Source organism: Nannospalax galili, unplaced genomic scaffold (genome assembly GCF_000622305.1).
Source record: "Nannospalax galili isolate Female #2095 unplaced genomic scaffold, S.galili_v1.0 scaffold718, whole genome shotgun sequence".
Lineage (NCBI taxonomy): Eukaryota > Metazoa > Chordata > Mammalia > Rodentia > Spalacidae > Nannospalax > Nannospalax galili.
In genome coordinates, this window is record NW_008341417.1 from 421465 (window position 1) to 440963 (window position 19499).

The 19499-nt window shown below is 41.0% G+C and overlaps 1 protein-coding gene across 8 annotated transcripts in view; it reads right to left on the bottom strand.

The window, feature by feature from the left end:
• Positions 1-19499, bottom strand: part of Fggy (FGGY carbohydrate kinase domain containing) — a 409436-nt gene that overhangs the window by 112850 nt on the left and 277087 nt on the right. For 7 of the 8 annotated variants that reach the window (XR_003850117.1, XM_017799079.2, XM_029565258.1 and 4 more), the window contains 2 exons: positions 11183-11290; positions 2177-2238 (listed from right to left, as the gene is read on the bottom strand). Coding sequence is in view for 7 of the 8 variants with exons in the window: in XM_017799079.2 (XP_017654568.1) it covers positions 2177-2238; positions 11183-11290 (170 nt within the window). In the remaining variant the exon portion in view is untranslated. The remainder of the gene's footprint in view (positions 1-2176; positions 2239-11182; positions 11291-19499) is intronic. The other variant, XM_029565256.1, reaches the window with a different exon arrangement.

Consider the following 19499-nt stretch of genomic DNA (forward strand, 5'->3'; position numbering starts at 1 on the left):
TGGAGTCTGCTGTTCATTTTACCAGTTCTATGCTGGGTTACTATCTAGGAGTCCCTTTGGCCACCCTGGCCAACAACTCAAAAGAAGGTATCACCTGTCTGGCATTGTTGCTTGTTATGAAGCCTTTAGCTATGCATATGGACTCTCAAGAAATTATATTGACCCCTTTAATCTTTGGTTATACTTTCCTTTTGGGTGTTTAAGGCCATACAGTGGCCCAGATAAAGCAATTTCCTCCATGCTTCCAAGCAAAGCCAACCATGTCGAGCAGGACCTTTGACATCTTCACATAGGCAGAACTGGTAAAAGAAAGGAGCCAGGGGCTCCTCCCAAGCCCTTGTGACCCCTGAGGAACAGTTCCTCAAATGACCTTAAGAGTAAAAATTGTTGAGCTTTTTAAACTTCACACATTTCCCATTCAAATCCAGACTCCCTCACCCATCCATACCTCCCTCTATTACCCCACAGAACCCCATGCACTCTGCCAAACATGCAGAGTCCTATTCATTCAAGTGTTTGTACTCAACGGTCCTTCAGTGTAAATGCATCCACTGGAGTCTAGTCGGCCCATCCGGTGGGCATATGTAAGTCTTACTCTCCCTTACCCAGCAGTAATCAGTCTCAAATAGTTCTCAATCTAGTGCTGGCCTGCCACCTAGTTCTTACCTACTCTGGGCCCTTGTTTAATTGAGCTGACATGAAGACTCATCATCTTAGAAATTAACAACACTGCTAACTAACTTACCAACATTTAAATTTTGCTCTATATGTACATACATTTTTTTTGGGACAGGGTCTTACCCTGTAGTGCAGGTAACCTAGAACTCCTATGTTGCCAAAGCAGGCTTGGAATTCATGGTAATTCTCATGCCTCACATTTCCCAGTGCTAGGATGGTGAAAGTGATTCGCTACGTTCAATTCCAGTATTAGAATTTTTACAGTTTCTGCCAACAAATATTCTAACTGTTCTAACCTCCTCTTTTTACTAGTTGTGCTGATCTTGGCTTCATTATCCACCATTTATCTATCTATCTATCTATCTATCTATCTATCTATCTATCTATCTATATCTATCTATCTGTCATCTATCTGTCTGTCTGTCTGTCTATCTATTTGCTCAAATAGAGTATATACATAGAGTTTTCAGTTTAGTTAATATATACACATATGAAAAACAAACTGAGAAATGAATATAATATTTCTGAAGTTACTTTTACCTTTAGCTACTGACCATACCATCAAGATATTCTTTCCCAAGAATTACTTAGGTTAGTTCTTTTATTCTCCTAACCTTTTATAGTAATATGGTCCTACTATTCCTGTATAATACAGAAGGCTCATAGTCTCCCATTTATATTTTATTTTGTTCACTCCCCTGTAAGTATATATCATGGAATCTATCTATCACCTATCTATCTATCTATCTATCTATCTATCTATCTATCTTCTATCTATCTATCTATCTATCTATCTATCTATCTATCTATCTATCTATCTATCTATCTATCTATCTATCTATTATATATCATCTATCAATCTATCATCTGTCTATTATCTATATAATCTATTTATCTATTATCTATTTTCTTTCTTCTAATCATTTTGGGGTCACAAAGTCTCTTCCTACCTTCTATAGGTAACCAATTTCATTGGTTTCTAATTTAATTTTCCTGTAGTTTTTTCACAAATGAGTAAGTACTCATATATTTTCTTATATGTTCTTTTTTTCACAAAGGACACTTTGCTGTGAATACTCCTTCACACTCACCTTTACTGAGTATACCTCCAAAGCCACTCCATCTTAGTATTTCCACTCTACAGATGATGAGACAGAGTTATGGAGACAGAATACTGTATATAAGTTCAAACACCTAGAAAGGAGTAAAACTAGGGTATGCACCCAAGAAGTTTGACTACAAATCTGTCACAGTCATCTACACCAGGGCTCCTTATCCATATCATCTCTGTGTGAGAGATCTCTAGTTTCTCCGGCCCCTCTTAGATCATTCTAAAGCAAACTTAACAAATGTAGTTTTGAGATCATCTGGATGATAACCATAAGTACAGTCAAACATTTCATTGTCCCTAAGATCTGAAAACCATCCAACTGCTTATAATGAATGACACCCATGCACCTACACAGGAACACTGCAGGGGAACAGATGGAGAAGTTACCTTGCTGTGGCCTTGGCTTGTAGCTCAGGAAAGGCAGCATGGCTCTGTACTATGTGGTCTATCTAGAAAACACAAGAGAGGTGGGTCAGTTTTTAATAGCTTCTCAATCTTTAAGTTACAAAATATGCATAAAGGTCTGCTGTGTTCAACTATTTGTCTATAGAGAATCCAAGGATGTTAAAAATGCCATTTCAAGTAGAGTGGCTCAGATCTTTCAGAGAATTAGCTTGTCTAGAACCAGGTGCTTGGATATAAAACAGAACTTTAGAGAGAAGAGGATCAGCAGATGGAATCCCCTAGGATGAGCTGGAGACAGTAGGTAGCACTGATCCTAGAACAAAGAGTAAAGAAGGATGACTCAGGTAAGTGGATGAGGGGTGGGGCCTCGGCCATTGAAAGCACTAGCTGTCTCTGGATAACATCTTTTCTCCCTCTTAACGGAGGCTGCCACTCCTGAGCAGCAGCGAACGGCCCATCTCTGTCTCTGACAGAGGGAATGAGTGAAGTATGACGACCCAGTCCCAGCTAAGCAAAAGCTGAGGTGCCCTAGAGCTGCCAAGAGAACCCCCTTCAACAGAAAAGTCATCAAAGGAGAAAGCAGGGCAGCTTACAAGGACAAGAACATCTGAACTGTGCAGCTCTTACCTGAAATGGCTAGGATCTGATTCCTAATCCCCTTGATGGCTCTAAACAAAATATATGCAATATACATAGAACAGCAAGGCTTCCCCACACTTTACTCCACCTGTTAACTAATCTGTATATTTCTGAATGTTTACTTGAGTCTCCAGGACTCTAAAACAACCATTTGGAGGAATTATTTTCATTCGGTCTTGAACAGACTATTTTGGCCCCATGGAAATTGGCTGAGTGTTCTTCCTGACAGTCAGGGCTGTGTGCAAAGGAAGAAAATTTATATTAGAGCCACAGAGGCCGGGTTCTGGGTATGCTTCTCCCTATCTTTGTGACTCTGAGAGAGTCACTAAAATGCTCTAAACCTCAATAAACTCCTTTATCATCAGCCTTGATTTTAAATGGCTTGCTGGGAAGAAAAAGTGTCTACTATAATGCCAACAGCAACATAAATAATGCCACCTATTATTGATTCATTCACCTATGTCAACAGCAAGCTCAAAATTACATACATTATTTCATGTATTACTTACAGTGCTCCCATGAAGCAGATACTCTTCTCCATTCAGGAGATAAGAAAACTGGGACTGAAAGACTCAGACTAAGTAACCTGTCCCAGGTCATTTAGAGAGAAAGAAACAAACCTGGGTCTCAAACCGGGGTCTATAATATATAAAATCCTTGTTTGTAACTACTATGCTATATTGTTTACTAAACTTCCAGGTTGCATAAAAGTTGTTTAATTAATTGGGAGAAATTTTCTGGAAATGATATTTTGTGGGAATATCAAAGTCACTGTCTTTTTACTTAAAAAATTCATGTTGGCAGTATGTACTTCCTCTAGGTCCAACTTCATGTTACTGTAGTAAGGCATATATCTTGGAGCCTCCAAAGTCTATAATCCAGTGAGAGAATTGGGATGAATCCATTAGGACCTTTAATGGATGACTAAAACCTCTATATTTGATGCTAATTTTTATGGGAGGAACTATAGGAGTTCACAGAAAAGGGATTTAAATGAACTTCCAGAAAGACATATGTGGTTCTTATGTGAATGCAGTTATTATTTGCTGAAAGCCAGGCATACTAGGTAATGTGCTTAGCTTCTGAGAACACAGTGAAAAGAAAGGAATGCATACAATATTCACAAACACTTAATAGCACAGAGTAAGGAATTAATCTTCTAGCAAATATTACAGAGACTTGAAGATGGAAAGACATGGTTTGGGCCAGCCCACAGGTCATATCACTATGAAGAATGCATGGGATGGATGAGCCATAGTGCTGACAGAACATAGTCATGTGGAAGCATATATTTCTTTTTGGTGCTGCTTACCACACTTTAAAAGATCTATTTGCTCTAAGCAGTTCTAGTCACAGAGTAAGTGTGGCATAAATGGCACAAAGTGGCATAAATCTGGATGAGTAACGATGGTATGGACAGACAATGGGCCTTGAAGTCAGATAAGTATACTTTCATTTGAAGAACATAAAGGATATTATTGATTTTGGGAGCAACATGAAAACCAGTTAAGGGGAAATGACAGAGCCAGAAGGAGACACAGCCAGGGATCAGAGGCAGGTGGTCTCTGATGTCTTTGTCCCATAGTAGTAGTTCTCACATCCTTTTATAATGATCAGTTTATACACCTGTCTCACTCTATACTTGGTAGTTTTGAACTTAGGAATATTTTTTTGAAACAGAGTGCTTCTGTAGCCTCAGGTTTGCCTGGAACTTGCTATGTAGAACAGGCTTGTCTTGATCTCACAGAGATCCACCTGCCTCTGCCTCCTAAGTGCTAGGACTAAAGGCATACACCACCATGATCAACTTGAATTTAGAATTTTAAAAAAGGAAATGCGGTTGTATTTCATTGTCTGTATTCTGAATGCTTTGATATCTGGGGTTTTGCTGAGCCTAGAAAGAGTGCCCCAGGGATTGACCAATTGACAGAGATGAACAGCCTGTTTGGAAGACTGCCCATTATGAAAATAAGAAGGATGCCACCAAAAATGTATATATGACTATTAGAAATAAAATTATTTCTACTATACGTTCCGACATTGAAGCTTGAAGCTCTAATGTGACCTGGGTCTTTATGAGGCAGTTAAGGCTAAACGAAGTTATAACAGGGATGCTTTAGCCCAGCACAACTGGCCTGTGCCTCCACTCTCTTACCCCATTGTCAATGTCCACATAGCAGGCAGGAGCCAGAATGACCCTTGAAAGCATGTCACAACATTTCACAGGTTTGCTCTTTCTTTTCCAGTAGCTTCCTATTTCACTTAGCATAAAAGTGAAAATTCTTACAGTGGCCAAAGATGTGACTCCTTGTAGCTAACTAATTTTCCTCCTCCCAGGTGGCCTCCATACAGTTCCTATAATACCCCAGGCAAGCATGCATTGATGGTTCCCTTAGCTTGGTATATTCTTCTCTTTGGCCTCCAAATACCTAGCTGCCTCCCCTTTCTCATTATTTGCTCAAATGCCACTTGACCACTTTATTTAAAATTGCAAACTCTGGGTGGGTGAGATGACTTAGAGAGTAAAGATGCTTCCTACCAAGCCCAATAACCTGAGTCTGACCCCTGGAACCCACATGACAGAAAGAACAGACTTCACAAAATTGTCCTCTGACTTCTACATGTGCACTATGGCATGCAACACACACACATACACACACACACACACACACACACACACACACAGAGTTCCACACCTGGTCACACACAGACATTGTTTGTGAATTGCCCAAGCCAAAGGGACACATCTAAAATGTAACCTCTATACCTAAGGCTCACGGAACATAGAACAAGGGGTAAAGAGGCCACTTATTCATCTCTCAATTCTTATCAGTGAAGCCCCTTCATGCTACAAAGGGCAAAGAACACAAAAGGTCATAAAAGGCCAAACTGTGGAGAGTAAGAGTCTGCAGAGTGTGGGTCCTCAGACAGGACTCTTATATTAAACTTCACCCAGCCAGGGCTCAGGAACCATTGCAGAAGAGGGGGCAGAAAGATTGTAAGAGCCAGGGAGGAGGTGCATGACCACACGGAAACAGAGTCCTATAAGCTCCTGGGACCTTGATCCTATGAACCTACAGCAATGATGCCAGCATGCACAAGACCTGTGCAGACTCAAGCAGACAAAAACCAAGGACAAAACTGTAGACATGGGCAACAGGCCCCCATCTTAGTCAATGAATTATTGGCAGCTGATTACTGCTGGGTGGGGAAACGCTGATTTTCTTAGAGAGAAAGACTCTACATAGGCTGACTAGACCCCAGTGGATGAACTTGCACTGAGGGACATCTGGAGACACTAACTTGACAGGATAGCCCTTAACACAAAAGACAGAATGTATGAATTCCAGTGGGGTAGGGAGCTATGGGAGGGTACCAGTGGGGAAGGGGGCATAAAGGTGATTAAGATGTTCTGTAGGAAATACACAAAAATTCAGTAAAAATTTACAAAATATAAATAAATAAAAATTAAATAAAATTCCTCATCTGAACTCACAAGCCATCCCTTCTACTAATTTAAAAATGTATAGCATAAAGTGAAATGTATTTATTTATTTGCATTATCTATCTCCTGTTAGAATGTATGTTTGAGAAGGGTAGAGATTGGACAGAAGCAGCTGTTTTACTCATTGTTATTTTCCTGCTCAGAAAAGTACCTTGAATATAATAAGCACTCAATAAAGTCACTTTGAAGAGTTTACACTTAATTCAAGTGCAAGGCTTTGATCTGTGTTGTAAAAACTTTCTTAGCTGTGATGTAAAAGAGGTATGGGGGTGGGGAAGTGAGTGGTGAGGAGCCAAGTTGGATGCTAGACAGCGGGAGGAAAGAGGTCATTTGCTTTTACAGACTTGGTCTGTATATGTATGAAGTCATTCAAATCCACTATGGCAAAGTGCTGGGAACACCTCTAAGTCTACCCATTCATTCCAACCCTGCAGATACACACATACACACACACACACACACACACACGCACACGCACACACACACACACGCACACATGCACACAGGCCTCTCTCACAGTCCTGCGGAGCCTACCAAGTACCTTTGCTTCAAGATACTTCAAAAGAATGTCACTACAACTAACAGCAGTTGCTTCTCCAGAGAGTCTACAACGGAACTGTAGGTACAGCTCAGAAATGTAGCTCCCAAATACAAACTGGCTATAACTTGTTACTTTTCAATGAAAATTAACTGTAGGCATTTGGTTAAATTACCTAGTCCTTCTGTACCAGTAAAACCAAAAGTTATCCATACACAAGCTGTGTAGACTAGAAGAAATATCAAATCTTTTCAGGTCTAAAAGCACTTGGCACATAATAGGTACTGAGTAAAGGCTAGGCCCTATCTTCAGGAGGTTGTAGGGATGCTACCAGTGACTATCTGAAGTGCTATGACATATTATGGTTGTCAGGTCTGTATCCAATTTTCTTATTTCATGATGGACTGCTGGAGTGACCTCATTCTTGCCTGGCCCAGTGTGATAGATCAGGAAATCCGTGTCAGCATTAGTGAATGAATGACCCTCATCTGTCTCAGAGAGCCAAGGCCACCAGAGGAGTGGCTCAGCAACTGGTCTCTGCCTCCACTAATAAAAATGAGTCTGGCTAAGACAAAGAAAAGCAGTTAAAAGGTGGATGGGTAGGCTCCCTGACTGCATGGACTGACGTGCAAAACGTCTGGAATCCACAGTTGGCAAGCTCAAGGTACTCCTTGCTGGGTGCTTAGTGGTTCAATTAAAGTCAATCACTCCTAGAAAAGGAGTGTGTGCCTTTCAAATAAGGGATAAATGTCTATGAAATGATATGAAATGAGTGGATATTGTGAGTCTGATTTTTTATTAATTAATTTTGTTCTTTGACAATTTCATTCATGTATACAATGCATTCTGTAACTACTCTCTGCTTCTACCCTCTTTTATCTCCCTTCCACCCCTGTCCACCCCTCTATTTTCTTATCTATCCTTTCCCTAGATTCATGACTTTTGATTTTCTTTATCTGTTTAGTTTAACCAGGACCATCTGTGTGACCACTGGATTGAGACTGTCCATCGGAGTCTGGTGGGGTCAGCAGTGGGGACACAACTAAAGGCAATGGTTCTCCTTCTTCCTGCATCTCAGTAGGGAACAGTTCAGCCATGAGGGGTACAGTCCCTTAAGCCCCTCTTTCATCCATGCCTGACTGTTAATGAACCTATTCTTGTGCAGACCTTGTGCAGGCACCTGCAGTTGTTCGCGTTCAATGCAGTGGCTACATATTGCCAAGAAGGTGGTATTTTGAAGTCCTTCTCCCCATCTTCCAACTTCTGCATTTTTTCTGTCTAGTCTTTCTCATTGGTCCACTGAGCCTCAGAGAGGATGTGTATAAATGCCTTGTTTAGGGCTGAGCACGCAACCATCACAGATTCTCAGTATGCTGTGCAGCCACGAACCTCTGCAATCCTTGTAATGATGTGAGTCTAATTCTTAGTAAAACGAAACTGTAAGGGCCCAAGAGATAAAGAAGATCCTATTTTTCCCTTCATCCTGAAGATAATCAGGTGAATATTTTTTTCAAGTACCAAACTAATCACAGGTTAGGGATGAAGATCTGCTTTGTAATGGATACTCTATATTTAACTGGAATTTTTTTTTACATATCTATAGTTTTTATATTTCTTTTGCTTCTTTTTCCTCTGCTTTCCACTTCTCTTCCATTCTCCCATTTCCCTTCCCTTTTCTTCTGCTTTAACTGATGTGTTTATGCCTTGCTCAGGAGAACAACACTGGCCTACTGCAGCAGTCACTTCCAGATGTGGCTTCCAGAAGATTAAATAGAAAGAAAAAAAGAGGGTCCCAGTTACATCAATGCATTTCAGACGCACAGGTGAGAATTTACAGAACAAACTAGATAAGGTAAATGGCCAAGGAGGGCAAGTGGCATAGAAGCCACAAGGGGAGATTGGTGGTGAGTCTGGAACCTCTCCAGGCTTTGCTGGCTACACTCAAGTTCAGTTATCCAAGTGTAAAATTCAAAGATCCTTATGCCCAGGTCTATGTCTGGTGAAACTACATATGTTGAACTGCACAAAATAGAGCTGCAAATACAACTTGGCTTGATGGTGCAAAAACAATTGAATAGGTAAAGGCTAATAGTTCTTAAAACTCTTACCAAAATATAGTGAGAATTAGGAAAAGTTTTGATATTGGTAAAAATAGGTCACATTTTTGTTAAAATTTGGACTCATGAAGAAGGCATAACTTATTCTTATCTACAAATATGTCCTGAGAGTAGGTTAAAATGGTTTATAACCACAACAATGTGACAAACACTGAGTCAAATATTTGAGGATGACATTTCCAACCACACAGATATTCAACCTGTATAAAAGTCTCTGAAATATGTTAATGAACAATGCATTCTATGTACAAAATAGCTTATGAATTCATAACCTTGTTTAAAAAAGAATCCAGACCATCATCTAGTAGTTGTGGGTCTACAGAGGAGGATTACACTACTATGTGATGTTGCAAAGGGAGATACTTCAGTAATATAACACCAGTGTGCCACAGAAAAGGGATAGATACTTAACTCGGAAGTCATTTGAACACACAGTACTAGTTCAAATAGGAGAATGTAAAGTGGCCTTCAGTTCTCCTGTACCGTAGGCATACAATCATGTCTTCCTTCTTAATTTCTAGCACAAGTATTTAAGATCAGCCAGATGTTATTTATTTCACCCTACGGGGCTCCCCTACTAGTCTGATCTTTCACACCAGGGACTGAGGAGGTCTGATTCATTTTGTTCACTCCTGTAGGAATGCACAGAGCCAGAGGCACAGGCATGCTCTTGGCACCCAGAGTACTCACCTATGCTTCCACCTCCTGAGAGACAATGTGAGGCTACTGAGTACAAAATTCACCAAGCAATGGAACGAATGGCTATGCTATTCGCATCCCTACCAAGGTTTGGATCAGATCAATTTGAGTTTGGCTGAACATTCAGAAGAGCTGATAGGAGACTCCGACCACGAACAGTATTTTCAATACAGCATAGTAAATGTGAGTGTCCTTAACTGCTTCTAGGTTTCTTTTCCATGGTGTTTCTCACTGGTCCCTCAGAAGCCCTGCCAATCTTCTGGCCTCAGTTTCTACTCAGCATGGCCACGGTTCTCAGGGAAGCCCTCATGACTTCTTGTCTGGGGACTAGCTTGTTCATAGTGGCTAGGCTTTCCTGTCCATGAGCCCCCCAGGCCTTCTTTCTCGTGCTGCTAGCCAGATTTCATGATATCTGAACATGCTCGGCTACTCTTTCAACCTTTCTCTGGCTCCTTTAACATGTTTACAGGGTTTCTCTTAAGATGTGGCACTTGCCCTGTTCAATTGCCTTTACTGTATTAAAGAATAGTTTGTACCACATTGAAATTCTGGACTAGCTGCACTCACTCTGAAATATACTTTTTTTTTTCACTTTTACATCTTCACACATGGATTCCTCTGAAGATACTTTCTTTACTTGGTTCTCCATTTTCCCCTATGGCTCAATGAAAATGCCTTCTTCCTACACGATGTTTTCTCACCTCACTTTTATGGCTCTTGTATCTCCCTCTTACACAGCTTTTGCTATGGATTTAAGCATCAAGCTATATACACAGAGAATCGTGGTATGGTCTTTACTTTAAGGAACACAAAGTGTTCTAGAATAGCAGATTAATAAATCAGTAAGAATATCAGACTGGGCTGTGACTGTGGCTGGAATCTCTCTCTCTCTCTCTCTCTCTCTCTCTCTCTCTCTCTCTCTCTCACTTTCCCTGATTGTAGTCTAGATTAGCTAGAGTTCTGTCTTAAAGAGCAAGTAAAATCATCAAGTTGGCAAATAACTCTATAAGCAGGGAAGGAATCAAGCACAGAAGGGCAGAGGAATGGAATAACATGAGTCATGAGACCCTTGTGAGTAGGAAGAGTTCTTTACAATCTAGCTTACGTGGCAGGTTCATTTGTGGGCCTAGGGGGACAGTCTATGGAGGGTATGAGTGCCAGAAGCTTATCTGAAATCCTTTACTGAATTGTCTCCAGGGTTAGGGGGAACCATGAGTGACAGGCAAGAGGTAAGAGTGCTATTTCACAAATGAGAATATTACTCCCCTGAAAAAAAATTGCTGGGTGTGGGGTAAGTGCTGAGAAAAGGGGTTGGTTACTGCCACCTGGAGCAACATTCATTCCTTCAGCACACTGCACCTGCACTGAGGGCTGGACTGTGCTGAGAGTGTACTCAGAGTGTTGCTGATGTCCCAGCTATCGTGTGCATAGGTGATGTGACAAAATAACAACAGAACATTCACAATTCTTTGGAGAAAGTGTCAACTTACCAATTTTCCAGTAACACTTTGACCACCTTCATTCAGCCAGAAGCCAGGAACCATGGCTGAGAAATATGGTCCCCAGATGCCTGGTACAAAAATTGGATCTTTGCTGATCTGGTATAAAAAGGAAAAAGTATGTGAAAACACTGACCCAGGGATGGAGGGAGCTGTCCTCCCCTGCCAGCTGATGTTCCTACCAACACTGACCTTCAAGATGGGAGGAGCTTTACTAGCCTATCATTCGATGTGTATGATCACTGGCCCAGAGATGGAGGGAGTTTTAATCTCCTGCCAGTGGATGACCCTATGACCATGGACCCTCAGGATGGAGGGAGTTTTACTCTCCTATCAGATGATGCACGTTCACTAACCCTCGGGATGGAGCTTTACTATGCTACAGGTGACATTCCTATGACTGGGGAATTATTTTCTATGGTGGAGAAGTCACTCTTTCCCAAGGAAGGGTGTGGCTCCATCTGTGAAAACCTTTCTGATAAAGGAATCCAGATGTCAAGGGAGCAAATATAATCATTTTGGAGAGGAACTGACAGAGAGTTTCCAAGTTGGCTTCCTCTCTGCGGCAGGAATTACAAAAGTGGTCTCCTTTTCCTCCCCTTCCCATACCTACACAGGATGACAATTTAGATCAGTACTATTAACTCAACTACCCATAATTAAGTAGCTAAACCTTAAGGTATCTTGGTTCCCCCAAAATACTCTAAGCAAAACAAAGCATAATTATGTTCTTGCCAACCTAATTTAGTGATATTATAATGCAAACTTGTGTCCTTGCCAGCATGGTGCGGTAAAGTCAAACCAGTTAGCTATAGGCCATCAGTTTAAATGGTTATGTTTTGTTTAAAAAAAAAAGTTAATGTATAAGAGTCAATGAGGGAAAAGCTAAAGTGCTCGATCCTTTTGCTTTATAAAATGCTGCAGCTGCACAAGGCAAGCTTTTGGTCACTTAAGTTGAAGTCTTGCTGATCACAATCTGGGTCTTTTTATGACAATAAAATTTTCTGCTAATTTGTTCTAATTCTGTTTTTGACATGAGGGGTGGTAGAGAGGTGCCTTCTTAGGGAATAGCTTAGTTTGAAAACTAAGACTAGCACGACCTAGCTACATAAAGGGGCACAGGCCTTTGTGAATGAAGCCCTGTGGATGAGAGGTGCTGTCAAGTTCAAGATGCTGCAGTGCTGTTTGCAGCAGCCCATGGTGGTCCTTTAGTGAAAGAGAAACATGTAAAGAGCCAGGGCAGGAAGTTCTGGATCACGTGTTCGCTCAGCTGCAGCGGTGTACGCATCTCCCCCATCTATCAGGAATGGCTGCTAAAGTCAGATTTATGGCTGTGGAGAGTGTTCCTGAGAGGGCGGGAGGAAGGGGAGTTAGGCACTGACATCGACTCTACCAGGTCTTGAGGCCCAGAATCCATTCATTTATTTAGCCAACAAATATTTATTCAGCTTGGTATTCTGCTAAGCCCTTCAGATAGAGAACTGAGCAACCATCATTTCTGGCCTCATGAACTCCACGTTCTAGCATTAGTGTGGAGATGGACTTCTACAATACCTCAGTGCCAACTATTCCGGTTCCTTGACTGGTGATTCTTCAAATTAGCAGGTTTTAACCTCTAAATGTGAAGGGAGTGAAGGAAGGCAAAGAAACTATATAACATCATCAACTTCAAATTGTCAAATAGAGAAATTTTATGGAAAACAAACGAAAGGGCTATTTAATACTTAAAATAATAATTTTAGGGTAAAAAATACAAGTTCATATAAGAAAAGAGCTCAGTTTACATAGACATAGTCACCCTTCACTGGTTCCACAGATATGTCCTGAGTTCCCACTAGGACTGAGAAGCATGCCAGGTTCTGGGGGAAAAGGAAAGATAAGGGCAGAGTCCTTGTGCTCATGAAGCATGCTGTCCTCAGCAGGAGATGACCAGAGTGGCCAATCACTCGGGCACAATTTTAAAGCTGGATATCCCAGGTCCTGAAAAAATCCAGTCTAAATCTGACTGGGATAATTGGTTACGCCAAACCAAGCACTAATCAAATTGTCACACAGTGTGCATTGATGAGGGTGTGAAGGAAACTGAAAGGTATTCCCAGAGCACAAAAAGTGAGGGATCTAATCTAACCTAAGGCCAGGGAAAGCCTCTCTGTGGAAGACGCATGTGAATGAAGATGAAACCACAGTCTGCTCAGGTGGGTGCACTGTGCATGCTCGTGTGTGTGTGTGTGTGTGTGTGTGTGTGTGTGTGTGTACAGTGTTGCCGGTGGGGTGCAGGATATGTGCTGACTGGGGATGGGGACATTAAAGTTTGGTTTCCCAAAAGGAGTGAGGACCTAGCTTGACCCCAGAGAGAGAGAGAGAGAGAGAGAGAGAGAGAGAGTTCGAGCCAGCATGAGCACACAGTAGATGACACTTAGTTTTGTCACTCTATTTTTGCTCCATGAAGATTTTATCCCATGCCAACCTTAGATACTCCTGCTCTACACTGAGTTTCTTAAGGGTGGAAAGGCAGTCATATTCATACCTACTTAGGGTCTAAGACTTAGACTGGCAAATGGATATTCACCATTCCATTCCAAATCATCTCTTTTGGTAAACTCTCAGCTCCACTCGATTGACTAGAGTAGTCAGGTAATAAAGTTGTCCATGGTCAAACAGCTGGCAAAGGCCTGAGGAAGGATTTGATCTAAGGCTGACATGGACCTCAAACCCCTGGATATGTTTTTCATTCTCCTACAGATGGCTTAGAAAGGACATGCATCATGCCCTGCCTCCCACCCCAGTCTCATAATTTAAAGATGAGACTTTGCTAGTGCAGCAGGATGCCACTGGAAGACTGCAGCTCTGCTGCTCACCACAAATGTCCAATGGTGGCTTTGCTTAGTTCTGACCAGGGAGCTGGTCTGAGTTGACTCTGTTTGTGTTCCCTCATCTGGCACAGCACATGTTTCTCATTAGACAGTCCCAGTAAAGTAAGAAACAAAGTGTACTTCCCATCACTTCCAACCCCATACTCTTGGAGAAAGAAGCTGCAGTTTGTTTTGAGGGGAAAAGAGAATGCACATTTTGTATTTGTGTGTTCTTTAATCCCTTGCAGTAAACCTAAATATTTAAAAGTATTTTTGCGGATGCTTCTTCCATGCTGATGGCTATTTGTCTTGGAGGTTGCTCTGTGGTCTAACACAAGGGAGATCATTGCCCCACACTGATGACAGGTGTCAACACAGAATGCTGACTTCCCAGTACTAATGGTATTGCTGGCGGCAACACAGTGACTCAGACTGAGGACTTGTCACAGGCCTCACTCTAGTATTAAATCCCTCAGTCCTCACAAGTCTAAGGAAGATGTGGTCATTATTCCTATTGTGTAGATGTGTATAACGAAGCAGGGAGCATTAAATAATGTGTCTAACATCATGAAAACACAGCGTACTCATACAACATACTCCACAAGTTCTACACTTACTTCTGATAAACTAGAATCTTGTTTCTAGGTTATCATTGCCTCCTTGGGTCTTTCAGACTTGAAGAACAGAACACAAAGGCCATCAAAGCCAACAGATTCTCTCAAATTGAAAAATATCTCTTAGCCTTGAAGACAAGTAAATTGGTATGTGTAATATGTGGATGTCATGCGTATCTATTAAACACATCTTGTTATTTAGATCAAGCTGGCCAAGAACTTGCTAGAGAGCCCAGGCTAGACTCCTTACCTCCCATGTCCAGCTTATGCTAAGTAATTTTTATTTCCAAAAGACTCTTTGGTAAGTTTTCCCTGCCAGTTATGAGTGGTCAAAGAGAGAGCATGGGTCAGCACAAAGGCCTATCTTAGCTAGAACTCTTACTCTGCCACATTCTAGACAAAGTATCTTCCTTAAGGAAGATTTTCTGTCCCTTAGTCGCCTCAATTCCAAAATGGGAGGATTCTTGTGAGGATTAAATAATGTCACATACAACTTATCCCATATTAAGCACCAAATTTATGCTAGCTCTTCTTGAACCGAGGCCTGTATGATGGAACAGTGAGGAGAGGGGCTGAAAACCCCATTGAAAAGGAGTTCACTTTTAGTCAACATGCTTAATAAATCATAAAGAAAATGAGATGAAAGTAAAACAACATATTCTCAAAGGCTAAACTTGGAAGAATCACTTATTAGGGCATATGTCTAAAACAAGAATCAAAATTACTGCAAGGAGCTAGAACGCAAGGCAAAATTCAACAGAACATCAGTTTGCATCTGTTTAACAATATAGTGAAATTCTTTCCACCTCACCGACACTGGCAATGTTCTCTCGCACAGGCTAGGTGCAGGTACACGGGCATTAATTTTAGCATCATTATTTAAACTGAACTTAGATATTTGGTTTACTCTAATCATGTATGACATACATTAAGTAATAAAAGTCCCAACAAAATATTTTATTGTATACTATATGTCGGACACTAAGATGAACAAGAAGTCTGTAAAAATAATCAGCAAAATAACACTACGGCAGAAATCAAGAAAATACAATTAAACATGTCACGTTCTACCAAGAGGGAAGAGATTAGTTTGGTAGGGTTTAAAACTCCACTTTGTACTTTATGTAAGCAATCGTACGTCTTCAAGGATAGACTGCAGTTTTGCATCCACAGATCTTAGTACTTGTCACAATTCAATTTTCAAAAACTGTGGAAGCGAAACAAACCTCATCTCTCCTTCCAAGTGGACTGTGCTATCATCTTACTGGAGAAAAAATATTTATATTTTGGTCAACTCCTTGATGACTACCCAGCACAAAAGAAAGGCCTAGAGAAATCTGTTTATAAATAGGGGCTCTTAGTTTTCACCTCTTGGTTTGCCCTGCTCATGTGGAATTATAATGAGTACTAGTGTGCCTGCCTCTCCCAGGAACCAGTGATGATAAAACTATGTCCTATCTTCAAGGCGGTGAGCACAGTGCAGCAATATAAGCACAGGCTTTGGAGCTAGACAAACCTATATAAATCTGGTTAGGCCATTGACTGGCCATGTGATTTTGAGTCTTTCTGAGGCTCAGTTTCCTTAACTGTAAGTGGGAATAATCACCATCCAAAACCATGACCAAGACCTGAGTGGTACACTGTACTAACCACTAAGACCCTAGGATATAGTAGGCTCTCAAACAATCTAACAGAAGATGGTTTAATTATGCTACTTTTTATGATAGTGAAAAGCTTGGAGTTCAGACCTGGCCTCAGGCACAGCCTCTACCCATTCTCAGCTTTGTCTCTGGGAAGCCCTTCCTCCTCTCCCCAATTCTCTCTGTGTTTGTTTCATCCCCACCTCTCCTGGGGCTCATCCACTCCCTGTAGAGCATGACAATTTATATGCTGTTGAACACCACACTTTTACCTGGAGCCCATACCACCTCAAGATACCATTCTTGTTTGTTTTTCTCACCTCTACCACATTAGGACACCGTGTTCTTCTGTCCACTCTATTTCAAGTCTGTTTCCCACTGCTGCTGCCTTAGTGCCATACCATCCTCTGTCATATCTTGCTTGAACCATTGCAACAACAATTAAACCGGATTAAACTCATTTCTCTATTCCAGCTATTTTTCTCCACTCCTCCACCCCTTCCAGCCCTGCTCAGGAAATTTGAATTCCACAAGCCCAACAAATGACCCTTCGAAAACAAAACCTAGTTCTGTCATTTCCCTTACTTAATCCATAGAAGATGCATGATACATGACACCCTTTCTGATCGGGTTTTACCATACTCTTCAGGCTTAATCACATATTATTATCTCCAGACCCTTGTACCTATCATTTTTTACTGTAACAAGTCCATCATAGGTAAAGTCCCAGATTTATTGAACAACTTGAAATTTCCCCAAGTGAGCCATCTTCTTCCTCATTTCTGAGTCTTCAAAATTTTCCCTAACTAGAAGGCACCTCCTGCCACTCCCCCTAGCTAACTCTTGTATGTCCTTTTAGGACTTGGTTCAGGGGCTGAAGAGATGGCAGTTATTAAGTTTTCTGCTTTTCCAGAGGACCAGAGCTCAGTTCCTAGCACTCAAGTGCGGCAGCTTACTACAGCCTGTAACTCAAGCTTCAGGGAACCTGACACACTTTTCTGAACTCTGCCAGAACCTGTACTCACATGCACATATTCAGTTTCCTTACATGAACATAGACACACACACACACGCACACACACACACACACACACAAATTAAAAATAAAGCAAATCTTTTTAAGACTCATTCAGTATCATTTCCTTTGGGATGCCATCTTTGAAAACTGACTTCTTCTTTACTGGTACATGACTGCATAGTCTCCAAACTGCATTTCTTATATTGTGGGTTGCCATAACATGAACATGCTAGATGAGTATATATAATTCAGATTCATAAATACTTATGTAATGTATACTTATACACATTATAAACTTATTACACAAATGTAGGGTATGGCTATTATTTCAATAACATGGCAATGCCTACACTAAGAGCAATAATAAAAGATAAAACATGTCCAGGGGCTGAGGGAGGGTCTAACTCAGTGATAGAGGGATCACCTAGCATGCACAGGGATCTGGGTTAGATCCCCAGCAGCAAGGCAGGAGTGGAGGGTTAATGTGCAATAGCAATTGAAACCTGGTTCATAAAGTTCAGGACTGCCAAATTTTCTTCTGTCTAGAGGTTTCTAAAAGAATAACAATTCTTCAATAAAGAGTTTGCCCTTCTTAGAAACCCAATCTTTTTATTTCAGTCTAAACAAAATGAATACGTGTGAAACCTGCCCACGGTTATCTCCTGGGCTCTGAAGTTTAAACATGCAGGGAATACACTGAAAAGGTTTGTCATTCAACCAAACAGTCCTCAAATTTGGGATGAAGGAGGCAGCCAAATGTTGCTCATGATGTCCTGGGATACTTGCAAAATTGGACACCTAAATCCTCAAATTTCTCATTCTTTATCATTCCAAGAGCCCTATGTGATCACAATAGAAATTTAATCCATATGTTTCTCATTCACTTGTACTTAACACACCCACAGTTTCTTTACAAGATACAGTGAATAGCCAGCAGACTTTGAGGCCTTCTGAAATTTTACTCGTCTCCCCTTGCTGTATACAAGAAGCCACACTTGATTCCAGTCAGCTCAGACTAGCTTTTAGCTTTCAAACTTCTGAGCTGTGACTCTAAAGACATAAACTCTTATCATGTATCTTTTCCACAACCCAAACGCACTGTGGCAAGTAGGCAATTATTGATCTCTTCTGTGGATCCAGAAGGGGAGGAGGGTTAGCTGGGCAGGGTGGGAGAAAGGAAGGAGTTAATGAGGAAGAGAGAGGATGCTCTGTCTTCATCAGATGGCGTCTTAGCTCTGTTCAAGAGGCAGGTGGATGTTCCTTCTCTTTCTGTGAAACCCCCAAAAGAGTTAGTACTGATAGACTAATTGTCAAGTGGTTCACCAACACAGAACAATCAATTCTCCTTTTATTCTAAACCAGCTATTAGGAGAAACAAGTTTCCTCCTAAAGGCTGAGGTTCAAGTATAAAAATGCCTGGAGCAGCCTCCAAGCTGAGGCTGACCAGTAGTTGCCAAAAGTGGGCACCAGCCTTTTCCCTAGCCATATGTGTGGCCCCTATTACAATGTATCTCCGGCAAGTTTTGATCAACTTTAAATCATGTTCCTGAGTTTTCTTTGCAGTCAAGTGTTTTTCTGATACTAATGTCAGAAACATCTCCTAAGTCTCGTAAGACCAATTTGATTGAATATTTTTTTGGTTCTAATACTCAATGCTCTGTTTTAATTTTATGTGCCATTTTGGTTTTTGGAGTCTTCATCTGAAATACAGGGCCTCTCTTACAGACCTGCAAGAATGAGATGTGGCATTATCTACTTAGGCCCTGGTATAATGCCTGATACATTCAGTGACCCAAGGAACTGTGGGCTTTATTAATATCATCACCTGTAAACTGGCCAAAGTGAATTTCCTATTTGTGGTCTGGAGTCCATGTGGGAGTTTAGTTTTAAAAAGTAAGACCTGGTACTATCTAGAGAAGAATTCTCAAGTGGAGCAAAGAGTTGCACTGGCCTGAGAGAAGAGAGAGAACAGAACCACTGAGATGGCTTCCTTTCTACCTGTACATTCATCACCGGACGCAGCATAGGGAGGCTTTGCTCTGTCAATAGCATGTTAAAAGGCAAAAGGAAGACTGGATGATTTGTATGAAGGCGTCTTTTTTTTTTTTTTTTTTTTTTTTTTTTTTGGAATAAAAACACAAACTCATAGATATTTGAAACCCCTTAATTGTTTTTGAAGAATGG